Raw genomic sequence first — 26257 nt, forward strand, 5'->3', positions numbered from 1 at the left:
AAGGAAAACGTTCAGGAATTTAAGTAACACGCTATCTGATGTTCGGGTGTTGATGACAAAAATTGGATATTTAAAAAGTTATGTTTTTATGAACCTGGTAATTATAATTAGACACAAGATTGATATTTAAACATTTTCAGTTATTAATCAGTAGAGTCACGTGAATTTCGTAAATAATATAATGTTCGACCTATGACACTTTACTTTCATGGTTTTTGAACGCAACACTAATGTCAAAGTTAATAAAATTTGAATTTGTCAAATTTTGTCACTTATGAGTTATGACGTGTTAGGGGCGCGTTCCACTAAGCGCTCAAACGCTGAAAATACTCCCTCAGCCGTTCCACATGTCGACCGCGATCGTTATGATCGTGGCAAAAGCGTCACTCATGACGTCTATTTTCGCTAATGCAAAGCTAAAAACGACCCATCTTAAAGGTGGGTGGGTCGAAGTGGACGTTTTAATAAGATCACCAGCTTTTAGGGTATGTTATTCGAATATTCGGGGTAGATTGCAGGCGTCAGAAACTACCATTAGTGATCTACGTAATGAATTATCACCACTAAAAAGTAATAATTCATTATGTAGGTCACCTGACGCCGCATACGTCACCCATCGCCGGGGCGCACAAGCGATCACGTTTAGCCCGTCAGCATTATCGGACGGGTCAACGAACACCGCCGTTGCCGCCCCCGCCCGCGCTCCCCTCCCGGTTGCGCCGACGCCGAGTCCACAGGCGACTCAGCAAAACTACGCAACTGTTGCTGGTCGCCCCGCACCTCCCCCGCGGGCGCATAAAAATGGGGAAAATGAGAGCTGTAAGGCTTCGGAGAGTCGCAAGACTACGGAGAGCCGCAAGACTAAGTCTTCTCGACCTGGCAAGGACGAGAGCAGGAGGTGCAATGAGGAGGGCTTCATACTGGTAGAGAGAAGGAAGAAGAAGCCCGCCGCCCGCAACCATCGCGGCACCGCGCCATATGTACCTGAGCTGCGCCTGCAGAGCGAGGTCCCCGCGACGCCCCTGTACATATCCCGCCTGCACTGGTCCATGGATGTCGAAGACGTCGTGGACTACATCAGTAAGAAGACATCCCTCCACTTGAGGGTCGAGCGTCTGCAGTCTCGCCGCAAGGTCAACTTCAGTTCCTTTGTGGTGAGAGTACCGACGCATCTTCTCCCGACCTTTGAAGCGGAGGAATTCTGGCCAACTGATGTGGTTTACCGAAGGTTCCGGGGGAGACTCCGGAATAAAGCGCGCGTCACGTCGCCGTTAATTCGTGATAATGTGTAGTTTGTTAAGTTTATATAATTTTTATGTATGTAAGTCATTAGGGTATTTATTGTATGGGCCTATGTAGCCTGATTTAAATAAATAAATAATCACATGAGAAAAGTAAAAGGTGCTACGATCGAAAACGGTTTACACTTTACAGCTTTTCTTTTATTGCCCAGCTGTAACCTTAAAATATACATTTTTAAAGTGTATAACGATAAATATTAACTATGTCATTTATAAAGATTTATGTTGATAAAAGTAAAAATGAGAAGTGCTTACTTCGTAGTATTAGCAAAATAGGTTGTACATGGTTGTACGAAGTTTGTTGTTACTTTTGTTCAGAGTTTTCAGCATTTTTTAAAAAATTTGAATTATTCTATAATATTCGAATTATTCGAATAGTAAATTTGTCGAATAATAACATTCCCTACCATCTTTATATATGCGAAATAAGCGGTTTAATATAAATTCTAAAAATTATTATAAAATAATAATAATAAAGTTAGTAAAATTAGAGGTAATAAAACCAGCCAAGTGCGAGTTGGACTTGCCTATGTAGGGTTCCGCAGCATCAATTAGGTTTATTTTTATGAGATTAAAAGGGTTTTGATTTATTTTTATGTTTCAGTTGATTTAATGAAAGTTTATTTAATGTTTACCATTTATGACGTATAAAAAAACTACTTGATAGATTTAGTTCAAACCAATTTTCGTTTGTAGTTTTTTTAGTAATGTACATCATATATTTTTTTTAGACTTATCATGCCCCTACTTTAGAAGTTAGAGGGGGGGGGGGGGGAGACACACATTTTACCACTTTGGAAGAGTCTCTCTCGCGAACTATTCAGGTTAGAAAAAGATGATGTTAGAAACCTCAATATGATTTTTGAAGACCTATCCATAGATACCCCACACGTATAAGTTAGATGAAATTTTTTTTTTGTTTCAGGGAACCCCTAAAATTTTTAATAATTTTTCCATTTTTGTACCAAAATCTTAATGCGGTTCACAGACTGCATATACTTGCCAATTTTCAATAGTATAGCTCTTATAGTTTCGGAGAAAAGTGGCTGTAACATACGGACGGACAGACAGACAGACAGACATGACGAATCTTAGATAAGGGTTCCGTTTTTTACCATTTGGCTACGGAACCCTAAAAAGGAATAAGAATGGAACGAAAAAAAAACTACGGTCGTGACTCGTGAGCGTTATCGTTGTTGTAGGTGCTTAGTGGAACGTAACCTAAATAAAACAATCGCGATGTATGTTACATTACGTTAAATTTGTAACATTGAAAATCTATTCCATTCAGTTGATTAATGAAATAAAACATATTTAATAGTTATTTTTATGTGTCTTTGATAATAAGTGGTAGAAATCAGCAAACGCACTCAAAACTACATATTCGAAATAAAATATAATCAGCTGATCTATTAAAAATCCGCCATCTTGACCTTATTCACACTCTAAAACACCATTATACTATATTGGTGATGACCTTGTGTTAGCATTGTGGAAATTTGTATGGAAGTTACATTACAACAGCGTTATACAGGCCCTTTGTCAAAAAAATGATTATTAGTAGAAACAATCTTATGCACCGTCTTAGATACACGCTGTGTAACTTTTTATTAGTAAGAGGGTGAGTGTTTAAATATTTAGTAGTTTTACTACAAATTAAATATGTGTATGCCCGTAAGACACTGACGCATTCGTGCGATGGCCGATGGCGTGCTTGCTCGTGAGTCGTGAGTACTCGTGAGTCACACGACTAGCAAGTAGCAACTAGCAACACTCTGCGCGCGTACTTGGCATGACGGTCACCGGTATGTTTCTTCCCGCCACGAACTATTATGTACACTTACTACTTATGTTATTATTGTTTAATAATATTAATATGTAATGCGTTGGTAATTTTAGCTTACTTATTTCGTCTCCACATTTAAATTAGGTTCAGATATAATTTATGCAAAAAGTCATATTTTCTATAATCGATATTTAGACATAAAAGAAATACTGCCACAGACCAATTTTTGTGGAGAGCTTGGATTCATCGTCAGAAAGAAAGCTTCAAGAGTTCCCATCAATCCCATGCGAGCTAAAAAAATCTAATCGTGGTCTAAGGATAAAATTAGAGGTAGTTAGAATGTTTTTTCGGCAAAGAAAACGAGGTGCAGATTTTTTTATAAAACTTCGGACACACCTTGGTATAAACCATGAACCAAGGTGTTTTGTAACGAATGACGAATCTGATAATAATCCATTAAAATGCGCGACTTATAGTTTGTGGCAGAAACGTTTAAAATTTAAAAAATGGCCATAAAATATTGGTTTATCCCAGTTCTCCATTACAAAGTCTCACTACATTCTAACGCCCTGTGCCAACGTTACACCAATAAGATAAATTACATCAATCAAAAATACTTCGACAAATTATAACACACATAATAATATAATTGTGCGACACACAATAATTTAAAACATTGAGATTCGACTTCTAGGGATTCGAGTTCGACAAAAACATCCAATACGAAAAAGGTTAAGATACAAGGAGGTACACAAAATTCACAAGAGTTAATAACAAGGTGCATACATATAACCAATTAGGAACCGCCGCCAGCCACAGTGAGAGACGAATTCTTCCGTATGACTTCCGAATTTGTTATTTTTCACTGCACTCCATCACTTAGCACGGTAAACCGCTTTAACACATTTCTCACTGCACTGTCACTAAAGGGTATCCCCCACTGCAATCCGAGCGATCACTGCAATCCATTATAAGTGGTGGTTCACAGGGCTTCACTGTCATGGCGGCGGCGGAGTCCTTTTTATGTGCGGAGACTAATGACATACATGCTTAGTCTAATTATTATTATTTTTGAGCCTCAATAACAACAACGATTCAAGCTTGAAGCGAGTTTTTCTGTCAAATTGAAAAATTACAGCGGGTGTTTGTGTTAAACGGATGTAAACAAAGGCGATCGGGGAGGAGCGACTTATACCGTTTGCAGGCAGGTCACCCCCGCAATAGAAATTAAAGAGCCATTTGCAGATTATCCCAAAAAAGTTTAATTATGTAGCGGTAAAGTTGATTTAATACGACGGCTGGCCGCATATTATAGTGTGTTTTTCGTATTGGATTTCAGAATTCGTTTTCCGTATTCGGAATTCCATGAGACTAGTGCAAACGTTAGTTTTTTTCACGCGCTAACGTTTCCGTTCGGAATAAAGACAACGTGTGCGCACGTTAATGTATTTATTTTATACTGATTCTATGCATTCAGATTTCAGAATACGGAAAACGACTTCGGAAATCGTATGCGGAAAACGTGTGTATGCGGCCAGCCTAATGCGCGATTTCTGATGTTTTTTGTCAGCAGTTTATCTAATCAATGGCGTTGTTGATTGGTTCATTTTTTGACGCTAGTGAATAGACCAAAATCCGGTCTAAAACAGAAGTAACCAGGAAAAAGTCAGTTATTGGTGATATCCACCCGACGGAGTTCTCGAGTTGGCAACGGGCGTTGTAGGCGAAATCAGAAACAATAGGTAATAGCGAAGAAAGTTGAATAGTTGGAAAGATTGGTTTTTATTAAAAATAAAACTCCATTTCTATTATGGTATATATGTCGTAGGATGATTTGATAAATCCGTGTTTTCGCGAAATCCCTAGAATTTTCGCGAAAATTCGATTTATCAAATCATCCTACGATGTACCATATATACCATAATAGAAATGGAGTTTTATTTTTAATAAAAACCTATAGGTTAATGGCCGAAATTCTCTCCATCCGAACTTTTACAAGAACAATTTCCCTATCCGCAAAAAGTGCGAAAAACCTTTAATCAGTATTAATCATCATCTTATCTTAATCTCCATTACAATAGGTAAGCTTATCGTATACATTAATAAGCACACGTCCGATACTTTGTTATCGAATAAAGAATGGATATTCAGAAAACGCCTAACCTAATCTGCAAATGGCTCCCGTGGCGAAGAAAAAGCAATACTCACGATAGGTGGTAGCGCGAGGTGGAGACAGGAGCGGGTGCAGAATTCACGGAGGATGAAGAACCTGAGTAGCCGGAACCGGCAGGCGAGGAGCCGGCGGAGGGGGCGCCCGCGGACGATGGTATCGCGGCCGGCTCGTAATACTCCGTGGTGAGGGTTCGCTCGTCGAGCACGTGCTCCACGTTGTGAGCCTTCGACGCGGACTTGATGTCCATAAAGGCAACAGTGGCACAGACGCCGCTGTTGGCGCCCCCGCTCGTGTTTGCACTTGCGCTCTCCATTCGACCCAATAACTTGACATTCTGGACTCGGCCATAGCTGCAAGAGACGAACCAATTAAAATACACGTTTATGACAATCGCAAAAAGGGCTTTTCAGCTTTAGGCAAAATATTGATAGATGTTATATTTAATAATAATGTAACATACATTTTAAAAGACAAAAATAACAAAAAAGTTAAACGTGTAATTTAATATGCAATAAAGATTGTACGTATTGCGTTTACATGGTAAAAATTTGAATAAACTACGGAACCCTAAAACTCATAACACGATGTATTTTAGTCAAATATTATATTAATTTAAGTAGTTAGAGGTACATTACTTTTTACAATAAAATACGAATTCTCTCTCTCTATTCTCTGGTCCAATTTTCAAACTGCTACATCATAATTTGAAAATTGGACCGATATTAATTTCGACCATCCTTTTTGCTTCATCCATAAATCATAATTAATCCATTGAGGTAGCTCTATAATATAATAATTATGAGTTACAAGTTAATAATAATAGGTTGGAAAAAAAGTATTTTCGCATTATAATTTATAGTACTTATGTATGAACTTGTCATAAAATCTCTTGGGCTATGCTTAGATACCAATTGTATCTGACTGATTTTGGTATAATTAAAAAGTTTTAATTTAACAGAAGACAATTCCAAATTCAAATTAGGTAAATGTGAGATTTTCATTTGTTTTTCTTATTGTTAAAATGAGTGTTTCTAATGAAGAAATTCGATACATTTTAAAATTTTATTACAAAAAAAGGTAAAAATGCAACACAAGCCGTGAAAAAAATTTGTGATGTTTATGGACCTAAATTTAATGCAATCTGTGAGAGTAGCGCAAATTTGGTTTTAGCGTTTTCAATCCGGAAATTTTGATATCAAAGATGCACGTCGCTCTGGTCGCCCTGTTACGGACAAAACTGATGCCATTTTTGAAAAAGTGGAGCAAGATCGGCATATTAGTAGTCACGATGTAGAACTGGGGATTGGCCACAAAACGGTTTTGGCGCATTTGAAAAAAGCTGGGTTCACAAAAAAGCTCGATATTTGGGTGCCTCATGAGCTCGCTGAAAGAAACCTAATGAACCATGTACTCATTTGTGATTCTTTATTACGACGCATTGAAACCGAACCATTTTTGAAGAAGCTGATAACTGGTGATGAAAAGTGGATCACGTACGACAAGAACGTGCGAAAAAGATCGTGGTCAAAGGCCGGTCAGGCTTCACAGACTGTAGCGAAACCCGGGTTAAATCGCAACAAGGTGATGCTGTGTGTGTGGGTGGGATTGAAAGGGCATTATTCATTATGAGCTGTTACCGCCAGGCAGGACCATCGATTCTGAACTGTACTGCGAATAACTGATGAGATTAAAGCAAGAAGTTAAGACAAAGCGGCCGGAATTAATCAACAGGAGGGGTGTGGTTTTTCACCATGATAACGCTAGACCTCACACATCTTTAGCCACTCAGCAAAAATTACGGGAGTTTGGCTGGGAGGTGTTAATGCATCCGCCGTATAGTCCTGACTCCTGACCTTGCACCTTCAGATTTCCACCTGTTTCGGTCGCTGCAGAATTCCTTAGGCAGTGACAGGTTCACATCACAAGAGGACTGCCAAAACCATTTGTCGCAGTTTTTTCATCAGAAACCCCAAAATTTTTATAGCAATATGATCATGTCCCTACCAACAAAATGGCAAAAAGTTATCGAACAAGATGGCACCTATATACTTTACTCAATTGTAAATAAGCTTTATAAAAGACCTTTTGAATTTTTATATAAAATGCGAAGAAACTTTTCCCCCAACCTAATATAATAATTATTATGAGTTACAACTAAAGCACATTATATTTTACTTATCAGTTGTTTTTAATGTCTGACTCTGTAGTCTTTACTCTTAACCGATTTATCTTGTTTGACCTTTAATCCGAACGATAAACGCCAAGACAAGACTCCGAACAGACCACGCTTGTATATATATATATATATATATATATATATATATATATATATATATATATATATATATATATATCTCGGAATCGGCTCCAACAATTCATGAAATTTAGTATATAGGGGGTTTCGGGGGCGATAAATCGATCTAGCTAGGAATAATTTTTGGAAAATGTCATTTTATTCGTGTTTTATCGAATACCGAGCGAAGCTCGGTCAAATAGCTAGTAGATCTAAAAGCTTTCAGAATATGATTGTATAAAAACCAGTACTACAAGTAATATGACTACAAGTGGCTTGTAAAAATTTGTTTTAAACATTGACAGTGCAAACTTTCAAAATTAGTTTTTGAAAGTTGGCACTAATGTCAATTTATCAAATCAAAGAATTTTCTGTTTTTATACTTGGGTGTTCGCTGGAGAGATTTTATTAATTTTTAAGGATAAATTAAAAATTTTATCGTCATTCTCTCACATTGTAAATAAAACCGGCCAAGTGCGAGTTGGACTCGCCCATAAAGGGTTCCGCAGCAGCAATAAGGTTTATTTTTATAAAATTAAAAGGTTTTTGATTTATTTTTATATTTCAGTTGATTTAATGAAAGTTAATTTAAAGTTTACCATTTATGACGTATAAAAAAAAATACTTGCTAGATCTTTAATGCGGGTCTACATCTACTTACCAAGTTTGAATAGTACCTATAGCTCTTATAGTTTCGGAAAAAAGTGGATGTGACATACGGTCAGACAGACAGACAGACAGACAGACAGACATGATCTATAACGATTCCGTTTTTTGGCTACGGAACCCTAAAAACTCAAAAGGTATTAAGTTGCACAGACAACTTTGCTTTTAGGAGTATTTTCCTTATGCAGAATAAGCAGTGTTTCAAAAGTAAGATTATGAAACGAGTCCTTTATTAACGGTTCTTTATTTCGTCATTTCCTGCCCATCATTCCGTCATCGTCAAAATTTATGATTGATTTTAACGATAATTTTAATGATGTGATAATCATGGGGAACCACCACATAATTAAATTCTAGTAACATAAGTACTCTCAAATTAATATAAAATAAATATAATAAGTACCAAATTATTTCAATATTTTTTTTGTCCGAATTTTCAAATTTCTTGTGAATTCTCTATTTTATAATGTAACTTGTGTAACATGCAGATTAAGTTACAATTTATTATAATAAATATATAATATATTACATTTAAATATTATATTTAAATTATTTTTAAATATTATATATAACTAGTTGTCCCGGTGAACTTCGTGTCACTTTAAAACCTTCCCTGGACTTCTACTGGTCCAGTCGTTTTCGAGTTTTAGCGCGACTAACACATTTGAAAATCCATTTTTATATATATAGATGATTTAGGACTGTTAATTTACACAGAAATAAAATATTTTACACGACAGTATATATTAAATATTTTTTTTAGAAAATGTCATTTAATTCGTGTTTTATCGAATACCGAGCATAGCTCGGTCAAATAGCTAGTATGTATTTATAATACGGCAAGAACATTTATGAATTTAAGTGAAGTGATACAATAAAATCACAATATTACAATTTACAGTTTAAGAGGATACACCAGGGGCTAGAGAAATGAAAAAAAAAAAATACGTGTAATATCTATAGCTGTCTCCCTTACCTCAAGCCTATACCGCAGAAAGCGATAGAGACAACTGCAGAAAATCGACGATTCGTTGTCCCCTGATTCCTTCTCCAAAACTTAACCGATTGAAGTACTTTTTTCACTAAATATTAAAGAAAAGCTTAAGCTGTGTTCTTATGTTTTGCTTTTTTTGTATAATCTAGCCAAATCTGTTTTCTGGACGTTTGAACACAGCGGAAAATCTGGCCATTTTTTTGGGGTTTTTGAACGTTTATATCTTATTTAATAATTAAATTATGAAAAAAAAGAAAACATAGGGACGTTGTATTAGTGGCCGTAGATATTTAGGAAAAGAAATATAACTTAACTAGCTTTATTCAGGGAGGAAACAGGGGACAACGTTTGTATGGAAAAAAGAGCGGTGTGGAATCCTCTTAAAAATTAGCAATGGATTGAATTTGCAATGGATGGAATATTAGATTTTTTTTATAGTAAATAACTGTAAATAAGTTCGCTCAGCTGTTGGTTTACTAGTAAACAAGATTTTAATCATTTCTTCAGTGAGTGACATAAGCTATAATATTATATTTTATACCCGTGCGAAGCCGGGGCGGGTCGCTAGTTAAATTATACATGATTCATAGATCACACATTAGCATTATAATGAAAAGTAGAAACAAATTATTGTGTAAAGGGAAAAGCAATAAAAGGATATAATAAGAACTAAAATTTTAATTCGTATCTTATACAAATTACAATAAGAGATTTACGATTAAGTCAGACATTAGTCATACATGATATCAATTATCATATTATATTATTTATATAATATGTACTAAAATAAATTAAACTATGTAGTTTCTTGCTTTTATAAAACTTTTTCACAATAATTATTACTTCATGATTACGTAATGTAAGTACATTTTTTGTAAATATACAATTTTATTAACATACTGCTAGGAGCCGTTGATAAATGGCGTGTTATAAGAACATGTTTTTGACTAATGCGTGGTAACACGGCGATTAAAATATTATTCATACTCGAGTCTGAGGAAAAAATACCGCATCGAACACGTCCGACCGCCAACCCGGCTCAACCACACGAATACACGAATGACGAGCTCCGCGCCGCGCCGGCACCGGGCGCGCATGAAAAGACCAAAGTACAAAAAGTGCGCAGTTGCCGCTTTTAGCGGTGTAGCTGTATCGAACAACATGCGACGTTGCCGCTCCGCCAGACTTGCTTTACTACACATAACACAGTACACACCAGTCACCACATACAATGCATACTTCATTCTGTGTTATAATTCTTCGTATTGAGATAAGTATTGTAGCGATAGGTATTTGTAGTCACAAAAATGTGCGAATGAGTGCGCATTAAAATTAAGTGCCTAATATTACATTTTATGCATAGCCAGCATTAAAAACAGCTGAGTTTATGACTTTAAAATTTTATTAACATGTTGATGGGCAGTACCGCCCAAAGACGTAAATATTTAAGGTATATAATAGTTTAGGTCAAGCCACAGAGAGTACGCTTCAAGACGATCGATTTCTCATACAAGCATTAGGGTTTAGGTGCGGCTTTTTGTAGTGTCACCGTAGAGGTATCTTAGACTTTTGTACTGTCACCATGTAATGAATTACACACACTTAAAGGTCACGCACACATTGAAATTTTTTCGTCCCCTCACGCCGCACACTACGCCTCGAGACGTCGTCTTTTCATACATTTAGCCTAGTTCTGCGCAGCGGCGGTACGGGTTGCTAAATGGTATCCATAAAAATAAAATCATATTTTGTAGATGGCGGGTATGGATTCTTATGAACAGCAGCAAAAAAGACTTATCTTATATCTTTAAACGAGCAATTCTTGTATATAATATATAATTGGAATCTCGGAATCGGCTCCAACGATTTTTTTATACAACGAAATTTAGTATATGGGGTTTCGGGGGCGATAAATCGATCTAGCTAGGAATCATTTTTATAAAATGTCATTATAACCGTGTTTTATCGAATACCGAGCAAAGCTCGGTCAAATAGCTAGTAGGACTTATTTGATGCGGCGTCGTCTCCCGGATCAAGCGAAGCTGAGTGACAGATAACGCCTATGGACGCATAACTGTCGTGCTATATATATTATATTTTTCCTGCATGTTGTGACACTAAGTCTGTTGCCAATGTATGAAAAAAAGTAGTGTAAAACTAGGAACAACAGTACAAAAGAACTGTCCATCAACGTGTTAAGTAAAAAATACTGTAATTTAGGCGATAAAGGTAGTTTATACCGAATTGGTAATAATTATTATTTTATATTATAAGAACTATATTATGTCGTGTTGGTTTCCGGATAAAACATAAGAATTATAAGTACTTATATAATTATCTTTATGCTTCACATTTTCATAGTTATTATCTGTAGAATAACGTACATATTGACAATCTAACTACGTATTCGAAAGCTGTTGGTTTTGCTGCAGGTACATAAAATTATAATGTTAGATTAAAATATAGTTTCTTTTTACGTACAAATAGAAATTTAAATAAGCAATGTCTTGTTTGCTGTTCAAATGAACGAAAATATCACTTTTTAGAGGCCGCCGCCATAATATAAAGAAGAAGAAATATCGCTTAAATTACAGCAACTCTTTTCTTTACCAAAACAGGAGAAAAAAAAACCTCTTTTTCTTAATTACATTTTATTGCTGAAACATGTTTTTAGTGATATTTTTGAGATCTTAACATTAACAACACACAAATAAACCCAAAAATAATGTACAATACGCTCATTTAAATTAAGTACACCATTTATTTAAAGCAGATGGTAGATAATGAGAAACTTAGCGGCGGCTTCAGCATCGAAGTGATTAAATCGGTCGATGTCTAGTGCGACGTTGCCAAGTTTACTCTTACAACATGGCCGCGCCCGCTGTGCCCGTTTCCGTGTGAAACCGACTCAACTGCGTCTGTGTATAAAGAGGCATGGGGCAGGCAGTGGTGCGAGTTGCGACGACGATAGCACGTAGCCGCTAGCGAACCCAGCAGGATGTACGAGGGAGTGAGAGGGGTGTAGGGGGAAGGGAGATACTGGCCCGATGACGTCAGTCTACTTTCTGAATAACTACTTAACTCTGTTATACTGCAACTGGCTACAGCTATGTACGTGTATTATGTACTAAATTCGTTTCTACATTACAATTTACATAGCAACAAAACGCGTCTGTTGTAAGTGGTAAATTAAATTGTAGGTACAACAATAATAATTATTATTGCTCTCGAAAATGTGTTTAAGTGAATTGTTATTTTTAGGGATTCGTAATTCGTATCCGAAAGGCACAGTCGTTCGACCCAAATTAGAAAAAATTTACATAATAGGTTGGGGAAAAAGTATTTTCGCATTTAATTATAGTATGTATGAACTTGTCATAAATCTCTTGGGCTATACCAATTGTATCTAGCTGTTTTTTTTTTTTTAATTTATTTATTAAATTTAGGCATCTTGGCCCATATTATAAATACCTTATAGACTAACATTCATACAATTATACTAAAAAGTAAAAACTAACACTAACACTAAAACACTAAACTATAAGATTTTGGTATCATTAAAAAGTTTTAATTTGTCAGAAGACAATTCCAAATTCAAATTAAAGCTTAATGTGAGATTTTAATTTGTGTTTAATATTGTTAAAATTAGTGATTATAATGAAGAAATTCAACACATTTTAAAATTTTATTACAAAAAGAAGGTAAAAATGCAACACAAGCCGCGAAAAATATTGTGATGTTTATGGACCTAATGCAGTATATTCTGTGAGAGAAGCACAAGAGTAGCGCAAAAGATAAAAAAACCACCTGGGCGGTTCAATCCATTTTGTTGCTGGATCTACAACAGTGCCCGAGACCCGAGTACTGTTCTGGTCAGCAACAAAATCAGACAACTCTTGGTTCCTCGCAAAACCAGTATCAAGATAGCTTATGCAAAGAAGATAAAAAAAATACCACCTGGGCGGTTCAATCTATTTTGTTGCTGGTTCCACAGCAGTGCCTGAGTACTGTTCTGGTCAGCAAGAAAATCAGAGAACTCTTGATTCCACGAAAAACCAGTATCAAGTTAGCAAGCTAAGATGATTAAAAAAATCAAAAACCACCGGGTCGGTTCAATCTATTTTGTTGCTGGTTCCACAACAGTGCCTGAGTACTCATCTGGTCAGCAACAAAGTCAGATAACTCTTGGTTCCACGAAAAGTTAAAATCGCTTCGAAAATTAGGCATTATTTGAGGATAAAAGTAAATGACAAAAAAATGTTATTGTGGGATATCCTTAAGTAGACATGTACCATTGAGGAGTTTTCTGTAGACCTTTTCATATTGTACAATAGGTACTTAGTAGGTACATTATTTTGATAAATCTTGTAGGGTTCAGCCTGCGTATGGAATGTAAGCGGAAAAAAGGAATTATTTACGACATCACATTAGAAACCCCAAAATTAACCGTATTTCTCCACTGCTTAATGAATGTTATTATAATTATAAACCTTACTCTTTAATCACTCTTAGATATCTAAATAAAGAAAACCCGCATCAAAATCCGTTGCGTAGTTTTAAAGATTAAAGGAAACAAAGGGACATGAGGAAAAAAAGCGATAATGTTGTATAATATTATTAGTTACTTGACCGAGCTTTGCACGGTATTCGATAAAACACGAATAAAATCTATCTAGCTAGGAATCATTTTTAGAAAATGTCATTTTATTCGTGTTTTATCGAATACCGTGCAATATACCTACTAAATTTCATGAAAATCGTTGGAGCCGATTCCGATATTCCAAAGATATAAGATACTAGCTGTTGCCCGCGACTTCGTCCGCGTGGACTTCAGTTTATAGCGCGCGATGTCAACAAATTTGGTGTCAAAAGCTTTTATAAAAAAACCCTGGTACCCCTTAAATCAAAACAGCTGTGTAGTGTGCACATAATTTTCATTTTTTTTAATTAAACTTTATATTTTATGCCAAATTTTAAAGCTCATTTAGCCCCCCAATTGCACAACTTTACCCATAAACTATTTATCATTGATAGGTTTAATTGATAGGCTTTATATAATATAAAGTACTGATTTATTAAATAGCGTAAAAAAGAAATAACAATCGAAAAAAATCGATATTCGAATATGTGATGATACCACCTCTTATAGAAAGATGTTGGGCAAGCGTTAGCGCGATGTAAGAGACGCACGGCGCCATCTAGTATGAATTTTTGGAACTAACTTAATTTGAACAAATTTTCGTATTTTCACCCCCTTACAACCCTTTTTTCCAGTAAAAAAGTAGCCGATGTCGTTTTTCAGGCTTTAGACTATCTGTATACAAAATTTCATTAAAATCGATTCGGTAGTTTTGGCGTGAAGGCGAGACAGACAGACAGACAGAGATACTTTCGCATTTATAATATTAGTATAGATATATGTAGTGATGTTTTGACCAGGGAATGTTATTATAAATATTCGAAAAATAAAATTTCCTAGTTTTGAAATTAGACTAAATGTGTAGAATAGAACGACTGAGTATACGAGACTAGGTGACCGTCCTAAAAATTTCATATCTACGCACCTAAATAATATATTGTGTCTGTTATCTAGATATTAAGTAAAGAGACATGTTTTGTTTTCGAATTTTCGCAAGAGTTTTGGATTACTCATCGTGTAATGTTATGCGGAGGTCGTTGACACGTACACTTTGTCCGCGTATAAAAAATGTATGAAGTGTTTCAACTTTCACCAAGCTGCGAGGCGACTAGCGAGTCACATTTCGACAGCTTCAGGTCGGCCGTTCATTTCCAGCGAATAAGCAACTATGTTAATTAACACGCTTCATTGCTGTCACGCATGTGCTGTCCCCGGTGTCGTCGTCGGCTACAATATTTTAATAATTATTATTAATTTATAATGAAGTTTAATGCATTGGAAACATTAAATGCTAAGGGATTTATGTATTTATGACAAAAGCATGCACAAAATCAGAGAAACCTTTAAATCCCTCTTTTGGGACGTGTTTTACCACTTTTATAAATTACTTAAGAACCGTTCATAGTTGATACCTATTAGTTACCTACATAAAATAATGTGTATAGGTTTATTCTGTTTTTTGGCTTGGCTACAATGTGTTTTGCTACATAGATTTTCCTCGTACATATTTAAAGTTTCCATAAACTCTGAATAACAAACAACATAATATTATGTATGTATTCTAAATTCTTTACTTTGTGGATATAGACATGGAAACTTGAGTCTTTGAGAAAACTTAGAAGTTAAATTAGTCTTCCTTATTAACTAAGACTATAATAGACCTACTTAAAATGACGATGTTTTTACATTTGTCTTTACCATTTTGTATGGCACATAGATAAATACATAGTGATGAATATGATAAAATGAATTAAGTATGAAAAAATAAATACATAAATGAAATCTTAGTCTTTGTACATTACAGCGTAATTTTATTTACGTTGCTGTACAGCGCTACGTAGTGTGGAGTATAATGCGGCGCGACGCCCCCGAGTCCAATAGGATAAAATAGCCTGGCGGTGTCGGTGTGCGGGGTATTGTGGGAGTACTGCGGGGCGGGGGGTCGGGGTTCAATCCGCTCGGGTCGGTCTGGGAGCCCGTGGCGGGTCGGGTTGCCCGCGCAGGTCGATAGAGCGAGGGCCGCGCGGGCGGGGCCGGCTGTGGCTATGCACGGGGTGGTACCCTCGCTGCCACCTCGTCAAAGTTGCATAATAACGTTACAGCGAGCATCGATATAGCTCTCCAAATAAAATTACCCCTCCCCGAACCTGGAAATTTCATTCTATTTACGTTCGCTCCGATTTTTATATTGAACTTTGTAATCCGAAATATACGTAATCTCCGACCACAAGAAGGAAGATACGTATGCGTTTTTTAGATTATGTGCACCGTGCACATAGTCAGCATGGGCCATGAACCCCTGAAGTATTTGCATTTTAAGCTGCATCACGTTGGTACAGAGGGGAAACGTTACAAAGGGCAGTTTATGCACCAACGATTGACAGCCAAAAGACCCAGAAGATATCAAATAGCAGAGTGTATTTATATGTATTTAAAAGCCTATTAATTATACTTTTAAAAAGTCGACTTAGATTGTTACTAGCAGAGATTCCCCAATCGTGGTCCGTTGTCCGGAGTCTTTGGAGAATGGAGTTACGTCAAAATAAAGATCATTTTATTACGTTTTTAGTAATGATAAAAAACGTTACTGATGATTATTAGCAAATAGCAATATAAAATGCAGACGTGTCATGACTCACGTACGTTATTATAGGACAATATTTACTACAATATTTAACTGTTCCTACTACTAATTGAACTTCTGAAGACTTTAGATGATAATATGCACCCATCAGCATTTAAATACATTTAACAAAACGGCACACGGCAAGTTGTTTAAATAAATGCACGTTATCGGTGTACGTTGGTAAATTATACTTGAAATACAACTCGCTATGACCTTTTAAGACAGAATTACAGTTAGAGCTGACATTTTGCCCTGCGTTTAAAACGGAATCGCTTTCGTAGCGACTGGCAGGTGATGGCCTCGAAGCGTACATAGTGAATGGAAATATTTCAACGACTCCGCAAACTAAACACATTATCAATTATAATGCTACGCGACGTTATAAAATATTATAATTATTGTGCTGTTGTGTATACGTTAATATGTATTTAAAAGAGTAGGTATTCTATAAAGATATAAAAAAAATATTATATAATATTAATATAATTTACAATTAGGTCATCTTTTATTAGGGTTCCGTAGCCAAATGAGTAATGACAAAAAACGGAACCCTTATAGATTCGTCATGTCTGTCCATCCGTATGTCACAGCCACTTTTCTCCGAAACTATATAGCTCTTAAGCTATATTATGTACTTTTGAAACTTGGTAAGTGGATGTAGTCTGTGAACCACATTAGGATTTTGATAAAAAAAATATGGAAAAATTATTAAAAATTTTAGGGCTCCCCATAGGTACTTGACAAGTGGTACAACTAAAACAAAAAAAATTTTTTTTTCATCCTATGCGTGTGGGGTATCTATGGATAGGTCTTCAAAAATCATATTGAGGTTTCTAATATCATTTTTTTATGTGCCTGAAGTTCCGAACGTTCAAGTGAACGAATTAGCTACAAAACAAAAACAGCTTATCTTGTGTTACAAAATATAATATGCATCATAGTGAGATAAGGGGACACTTTTAGAGGGTGCAAATGTTATTTCTAACTCAAAAAATAGTCACCCCTAAAACCCACCCTTATAATTCCAAGTCGATTTTCTTCCACCCCACAGTGATTGAAAATTCTAAAAAAATTCATGCTAGTATATTTATAGATCCTACATACGATGGTAATATTTTCAACTTGCGGACTCACCCCTAAAACTTACCCTTAAAATTCAAAGTCGATTTTCTACCATACCACAGTGATTGAAAATTCTAAAAAAATTCATGCTAGTATACTTATAGATCCTACATACGATGGTAATATTTTCAACTTGCGGACTCACCCCTAAAAATTACCCTTAAAATTCAAAGTCGATTTTCTCCCACACCACAGTGATTGAAAATTCTAAAAAAATTCATGCTAGTATATTTTAAGATCCTACATACGATGGTAATATTTTCAACTTGCGGACTCACCCCTAAAACTTACCCTTAAAATTCAAAGTCGATTTTCTCCCACACCACAGTGATTGAAAATTCTAAAAAAATTCATGCTAGTATACTAATAGATCCTACATACGATGGTAATATTTTCAACTTGCGGACTCACCCCTAAAACTTACCCTTAAAATTCAAAGTCGATTTTCTACCATACCACAGTGATAGAAAATTCTAAAAAAATTCATGCTAGTATACTTATAGATCCTACATACGATGGTAATATTTTCAACTTGCGGACTAACCCCTAAAACTTACCCTTAAAATTCAAAGTCGATTTTCTCCCACACCACAGTGATTGAAAATTCTAAAAAAATTCATGCTAGTATATTTTAAGATCCTACATACGATGGTAATATTTTCAACTTGCGGACTCACCCCTAAAACTTACCCTTAAAATTCAAAGTCGATTTTCTACCATACCACAGTGATTGAAAATTCTAAAAAAATTCATGCTAGTATACTTATAGATCCTACATACGATGGTAATATTTTCAACTTGCGGACTCACCCCTAAAAATTACCCTTAAAATTCAAAGTCGATTTTCTCCCACACCACAGTGATTGAAAATTCTAAAAAAATTCATGCTAGTATACTTATAGATCCTACATACGATGGTAATATTTTCAACTTGCGGACTCACCCCTAAAACTTACCCTTAAAATTCAAAGTCGATTTTCTCCCACACCACAGTGATTGAAAATTCTAAAAAAATTCATGCTAGTATACTTATAGATCCTACATACGATGGTAATATTTTCAACTTGCGGACTCACCCCTAAAAATTACCCTTAAAATTCAAAGTCGATTTTCTCCCACACCACAGTGATTGAAAATTCTAAAAAAATTCATGCTAGTATATTTTAAGATCCTACGTACGATGGTAATATTTTCAACTTGCGGACTCACCCCTAAAACTTACCCTTAAAATTCAAAGTCGATTTTCTCCCACACCACAGTGATTGAAAATTCTAAAAAAATTCATGCTAGTAAACTTATAGATTCTACATACCATGGTCATATTTTCAACTTGCGGACTCACACACCAGGGAGAAAATCGACTTTGAATTTTAAGGGTAAGTTTTAGGGGTGAGTCCGCAAGTTGAAAATATTACCATCGTATGTAGGATCTTAAAATATACTAGCATGAATTTTTTTAGAATTTTCAATCACTGTGGTGTGGGAGAAAATCGACTTTGAATTTTAAGGGTAATTTTTAGGGGTGAGTCCGCATGTTGAAAATATTACCATCGTATGTAGGATCTATAAGTATACTAGCATGATTTTTTTTAGAATTTTCAATCACTGTGGTATGGTAGAAAATCGACTTTGAATTTTAAGGGTAAGTTTTAGGGGTGAGTCCGCAAGTTGAAAATATTACCATCGTATGTAGGATCTTAAAATATACTAGCATGATTTTTTTTAGAATTTTCAATTACTGTGGTGTGGGAGAAAATCGACTTTGAATTTTAAGGGTAATTTTTAGGGGTGAGTCCGCAAGTTGAAAATATTACCATCGTATGTAGGATCTATAAGTATACTAGCATGAATTTTTTTAGAATTTTCAATCACTGTGGTATGGTAGAAAATCGACTTTGAATTTTAAGGGTAAGTTTTAGGGGTGAGTCCGCAAGTTGAAAATATTACCATCGTATGTAGGATCTTAAAATATACTAGCATGAATTTTTTTAGAATTTTCAATCACTGTGGTGTGGGAGAAAATCGACTTTGAATTTTAAGGGTAATTTTTAGGGGTGAGTCCGCAAGTTGAAAATATTACCATCGTATGTAGGATCTATAAGTATACAAGCATGAATTTTTTTAGAATTTTCAATCACTGTGGTATGGTAGAAAATCGACTTTGAATTTTAAGGGTAAGTTTTAGGGGTGAGTCCGCAAGTTGAAAATATTACCATCGTATGTAGGATCTATAAGTATACTAGCATGATTTTTTTTAGAATTTTCAATCACTGTGGTATGGTAGAAAATCGACTTTGAATTTTAAGGGTAAGTTTTAGGGGTGAGTCCGCAAGTTGAAAATATTACCATCGTATGTAGGATCTATAAGTATACTAGCATGAATTTTTTTAGAATTTTCAATCACTGTGGTGTGGGAGAAAATCGACTTTGAATTTTAAGGGTAAGTTTTAGGGGTGAGTCCGCAAGTTGAAAATATTACCATCGTATGTAGGATCTATAAATATACTAGCATGAATTTTTTTAGAATTTTCAATCACTGTGGGGTGGAAGAAAATCGACTTGGAATTATAAGGGTGGGTTTTAGGGGTGACTATTTTTTGAGTTAGAAATAACATTTGCACCCTCTAAAAGTGTCCCCTTATCTCACTTTGATGCATATTATATTTTGATACACAAGATAAGTTGCTTTTGTTTTGTAGCTAATTCGTTCACTTGAACGTTCGGAACTTCAGGCACATACTCTCTTTAAAAAATAAAGATTAAAAAAAAAATTGTTACCTTGTTGTCAACAGACTTCAACCAAAAATAAATTCGTAGGCAGGTCGCGCCATGCCGACTGTATGGGCGCCGCAGACTCGATCGCACAAAAAGTCTGTCGTCTGCGATCTCCCGTTCCCGTATGTATAGGCTTGTCACTCAAAAATCTGTCATTTTTCCTAGTGTGTGTAATGTTTTATTTGTTAAAAAAATGTATGATAAAAGCATAGGTAAATGTAAAATAATATTAGCTCGATGCACTCCTTCACCATATAAACTATAATTGTGAAAAATTTCATTCACCTACGTTTCCTTATTTTTCGTCAAAAGGGATACAATTTTTTTGGCTCACGGATTAATATATCTAAGATTAACTTTAATTTCTTTAATTACGTATACGGATGTTATTGAACACAATGTGTTATATTCCAATTTTAAATTTCCATTGTATTATTTAGTTTTTTTTTGTCCACGCTGTAAGGTGTATGCCATTTTCTTAATTCCTTCTACATCAAAATTATTTCGGCCTTATTTAAGAAACACCATTAGAAATTTGCTTTCTAACTTGCTTAATAGTTTTATGAATGAGTCGATTGAGAGTCAGTCGCAAATTCGCAATATAATACCCGTACAGGATTTTATAGGAATATGTCATAAATGGTTCATAAAAACAAGTCGCTATACCCGACTGAAGTCGGTTAAAAAAAATATCGAATCCAACGCAGTTGGGTAATTTTCTAAACACGGTTTATGTGCGGGCGCGCCGCGCGGCCCGCGCCGCAGAGACTGTACACAACTAAGTATATATACACCTACATTTACATTCTACAATACATTACATTCTACAGAGATTCTACACCGCACTTTTCGGCTTGTAGATAGATGTGTTTAATGTAGATTGTAGACGTATCGTTCGGGTGGTTCGGCTTCGTCACGTAAAAATATGCGACGTTGCCACACTTCTCGTCCCACTGGGCGCCACTACATTTTGTCCAAGGCAAACTGAGCCGTAAGGTGTGTCGAGTGACGAGCCGAGTTGTTTTACTTGGCCTGGCGGATAAAAAGTTTAAACGAATATTAATTATTCAACATAATCAACCAATATTTAAATATAAAAATAAAATTATATTATATTTGTGGTTTATAAAAATTAAAACAACACTTATTAATTGCTGATTAACATAATTTTCTTTAATAATTTGGGGTCACTAACAAGGGAAAAACGTATATTTATCGGGTTACTTGTTGTTTACATATATGTATATTGTACATAATATTTATAGCAACGCCAATTTTGGCTGATCGTTTTCGGCGTCTTAAGATGGTCTTTAACTATCATTATTTTCGTATCAAGAGCGCCATAGCACTCAAGTCAAGGTTTGACCAATAATAATAAACAGCCTCTCTAGAGTCTAGACTCTAGCTACTAACAGTTGACAGTGCAGTAGAGTGCCGACTGCCGAGTTAATGGTTTATTAATGCGTTCGCACTTACTTGATACGCCACAACCCATACAATATTAAAAACAGCATAAATTCAAGATCTAAATTCTAAGAGGTAAGAGCAGTTGATAATTTATACGAGCTTTTATTTTTTTAATGTTCTCATTTTTCGTTTATATACATAGAGTATAGAGAGACTTTAAATTAGAATTATCATTTCCAGGTTTCTTTGTCGGCTGTCGCTATTATTTTCATTACTTAGCTTAAACAAAATATCTTGTAGCAAGATACAGGACAAAGTGACCAATGACCATAAAACATTGACCACAACTGCAAATGCAATAGGCAAAAGAGATTTTAATTTTTAATAAAAAAACTTGAACATCAAAAACATGAATTATTTTTATTATTTGTCTAGCTAGTCTACGTCTACGTTAGTCCTAGGTACACTGAGAGGTAGATAAATGGGATAGAGGCTGGAGCACGATTAGAAGCTTTCAAGATGTGTCATGTCACATGTGGCGCTGAAGAATGATGCAAGTCTTGTTTTGCATGAAGACGAACGTGTTTCTTTCATCTTAATGCAATTTGAGCGGTGCAAATAGGAAAGAAGAAAAATATTACATACTTAAATATTTTTAAAATATAATAACATGGAAAATGATCATGTAATAAGAAATGACACATTTAAAGGATAAAATTAGAAGGAAATATAAGAGGAAACGGGTTGAGGAAGACTGAGGAAAAACTACATGTTAAGTCAACTCATTTCCTAAAAGAGAGCTAAAGAAAGTAGTGACAAACTGAGGAAAATGTCGAACGCTCTACCGACAAGGCGCGCTATTAAAAAAAGTATCTGACGTTATTTTGCTCAGGTAACATACGTGATAAGTAGGCAGTAGCTATTTATTTGTTTATTTAAATTCAAAAGGAAGTAATTTGACATTCAACGTTGTTTACGTGGAGCGTTTCGTATTTCCATCTTATCAACACAAAATTCTTGGAATTATACTATTACTTATGTACCTACTTCGTTATGTCAGTTAACGTAAACTTAGATTTAATAATCGCGATCAAAAGTTTGTGAAATCCAATCGAAACAAAACGAGATTTACGTCACAGCATGAACGCGTTCAATGGGAACTAAGTTTTATAAAACTAAGTTTTATGTGTGTTTGGTGAAATCCCACCTTATTGTGATTAAAAAATTCGTAGAGGAAGAAGTAAACAATATAATCGGCCAAGTGCGAGTGGGACATGCGCACGAAGGGTTCCGTAACATTATAGAGCAAAATTAGGCCAAAAATTGTGTTAAAATTTTAACTCTCTAGCTACATATTACCATTTTTGAGTTACAGCCTGGAGACAGACAGACGGATAGATAACGAAGTCTTAGTAATAGGTCCCGTTTTTTACCCTTTGGGTACGGAACCCTAAAAAGAAATCTAACGCCACAATTTCGCTCGAGAGGTCAACGACCGCCAGCATCGTCCGCCTGCGCACCCATGCTGCTTTTGGAGCGCGACATTGCAAAACAGTAGTGGGGCAATGGTTTTACTAGCCGCATATTATATGTATATATACAATGTGTACTCGTCACTCGAATGAAGCTATTATTGCAAGTAACTATGATCATTGGCATTGAGTATTTACTATTCACGTATCAGACAGCAACCTCGAATAATATTAATAAGTAACAGTAGTAAGTGGTGTCCAGTGAAGGTTCTCTTTCGGTTGCGGTCAGTTTACGTTTGTGGATTCGGATTCGTTTACGCCGTAAACTATACGTAATACCTACGACCTAAACTGGGATATTCATGAATTACTATGGGGTTCAAACTTCAAATGTCTTTCTCATATCTACACCTCAGTTCAGTCAATATACTTAATTAATATGTATGTATAGTAATTATTGTAATTGCTATTTAATTCAACATAATATTATTATACTTTATTATTTGCATAAAATACGTTTTGTCAAAAAGTACCTATAAAAAATAGTAAAATTAGGTTTTGTTTTGACAGTAACTCCTCTCGACAAGAAATTGATTTCGTCTATTTATATATTGTAAATCTCATAAAATACGACGCACCAGCTTAGCCTGTTTGTAATAAATACCAAGTAAATGGTACAACATTAATTTACAACACAAAGATTAACTCAACATCTCTCAACTGACAACTCAGTGGCCAATGCTCAGTGTCCTTGCAATCGGAAACATTGTGCTGTGTGCATGCTTTCGCGATTTGTCACACTTTCCGCCGATAGTTAACTATTAAAATATTAGTCAGCTTGGCCTTTATGTCGATTTTAATCTGTAATAATTAGGGGTTGGACTGAAGGAAACGGGGCACTATGAAAAAAGACTCAGAAAAAAAATTCGTAAAAATTTTAATGGCGCCTCTACAAGATGGCCCAGCGCTGGCCCATCAAATGGCGGTGTGGCGCCTCTATAAGATGGCCCAGCGCTGGCCCATCAAATGGCGAATGCAGTGGCTATAGCTAGGGAATGCAATCCTGCAAGATAATTTCAATCCCGGTATTTGTGGGATTGAACCATCACAATGAATCAACAATTGGATATTAGTCTGTAATGATAGTTGTAAGACTGTTTAATAAATAAATAAAAAAATCCCGCTGGATTGGATTTTTCCACCCCTCTACCTCCCGTACTTTTATCTTCATTACGCACCTTTCTTTCTCAGCACGCTACACGTTTGGGCTTTTCCCGAAAAGCGGGACTATGCCTGTCCCGCACGGGACATTTAATTTTGATGAAAAAATGGGGACGTCCCGCCAAAATCGGGACGTCTGGCAACGCTGATTAGTATAGTCTTTATAACGATTTGTTTTAAAAGTTTAAGTCCACCCAGCGGGATCCTGCAAATACCGGGATCCAGCGGGATTTTTTTATTTATTTATTAAACAGTCTTACAACTATCATTACAGACTAATATCCAATTGTTGATTCATTGTGATGGTTCAATCCCACAAATACCGGGATTGAAATTATCTTGCAGGATTGCATTCCCTAGCTATAGCCACTGCATTCGCCATTTGATGGGCCAGCGCTGGGCCATCTTATAGAGGCGCCACACCGCCATTTGATGGGCCAGCGCTGGGCCATCTTGTAGAGGCGCCATTAAAATTTTTACGAATTTTTTTTCTGAGTCTTTTTTCATAGTGCCCCGTTTCCTTCAGTCCAACCCCTAATTATTACAGATTAAAATCGACATAAAGGCCAAGCTGACTAATATTTTAATAGTTAACTATCGGCGGAAAGTGTGACAAATCGCGAAAGCATGCACACAGCACAATGTTTCCGATTGCAAGGACACTGAGCATTGGCCACTGAGTTGTCAGTTGAGAGATGTTGAGTTAATCTTTGTGTTGTAAATTAATGTTGTACCATTTACTTGGTATTTATTACAAACAGGCTAAGCTGGTGCGTCGTATTTTATGAGATTTACAATATATAAATAGACGAAATCAATTTCTTGTCGAGAGGAGTTACTGTCAAAACAAAACCTAATTTTACTATTTTTTATAGGTACTTTTTGACAAAACGTATTTTATGCAATATAGCTATACAATGGTCGCAACGTCTCTACATGATGGCCGTGTTCAGTTGTGACTTGCGATCTAAGCGTCGTTCAAGATGGACGTGGAAACGTTGCCGCAGCGGCTATATCTGTACAGCACATACCATCATTTCATTCATGTGCACACTGCACAATGTGTGTGTGTATCTATGTTTTTTATTATACATACGAGGGCTGCTATTTATGTATCCGGAATTAAAAAAAGAAACAAACATATATCATTTAATATGGTTTTATTGCTTTTCAAAATATTCGCCGCGATGATCGACACACTTTTGCATACGCTGGAACCAATTTTCATAGCACTTTTTCCATTCTGATTGAGGTATCTCCAAAACGTGCATTTTGAACGCATCAACAGCCTCTTCGCGGCTCGAAAAACGTTGACCACGTAATTTGTTCTTCGCGTATGGAAATAAAAAGAAATCGTTAGGTGCCAAATCAGGGCTGTACGGCGGATGACCAGTCAATTCGATCTTTTGACCCTCCAAAAACTGAGTTGTTTCAGCTGAGGTGTGACAGCTAGCATTGTCGTGATGTAATATGATTCTGCGTTGTCGGTTGTCCTTTCTTATTTCTTCAAAGACTTCTGGTAAACAAATGGTCGTATACCATTCAGAATTAACCGTTTTACGATTCTCTAATGGCACTGTAGCCACATGTCCATTAATTCCAAAAAAACAGGCGACCATTTGCTTCAAAGTACTTTTTGCACGAGTAACTTTTGTTGGGTTCGGCTCATCTTGGAACACCCACACCGTTGACTGTTGTTTAGTTTCGGGGTCATATGCATAGATCCAAGATTCATCACCTGTGTAGATATTATAAACGGCTTTTGACGTACCACGGTTGTAT

General features: G+C 35.8%; 1 protein-coding gene across 3 annotated transcripts in view; it reads right to left on the reverse strand.

Annotated features, from left to right (window-relative positions):
* LOC121735277 (protein split ends) overlaps positions 1–26257 on the reverse strand; it is a 118912-nt gene that overhangs the window by 88435 nt on the left and 4220 nt on the right. For all 3 annotated transcript variants that reach the window (XM_042126049.1, XM_042126051.1, XM_042126050.1), the window contains exon 2: positions 5296–5610. In XM_042126049.1, the coding sequence (XP_041981983.1) occupies positions 5296–5610 (315 nt within the window). The remainder of the gene's footprint in view (positions 1–5295; positions 5611–26257) is intronic.

This window comes from Aricia agestis, chromosome 17 (genome assembly GCF_905147365.1).
Source record: "Aricia agestis chromosome 17, ilAriAges1.1, whole genome shotgun sequence".
NCBI classification, from domain to species: domain Eukaryota; kingdom Metazoa; phylum Arthropoda; class Insecta; order Lepidoptera; family Lycaenidae; genus Aricia; species Aricia agestis.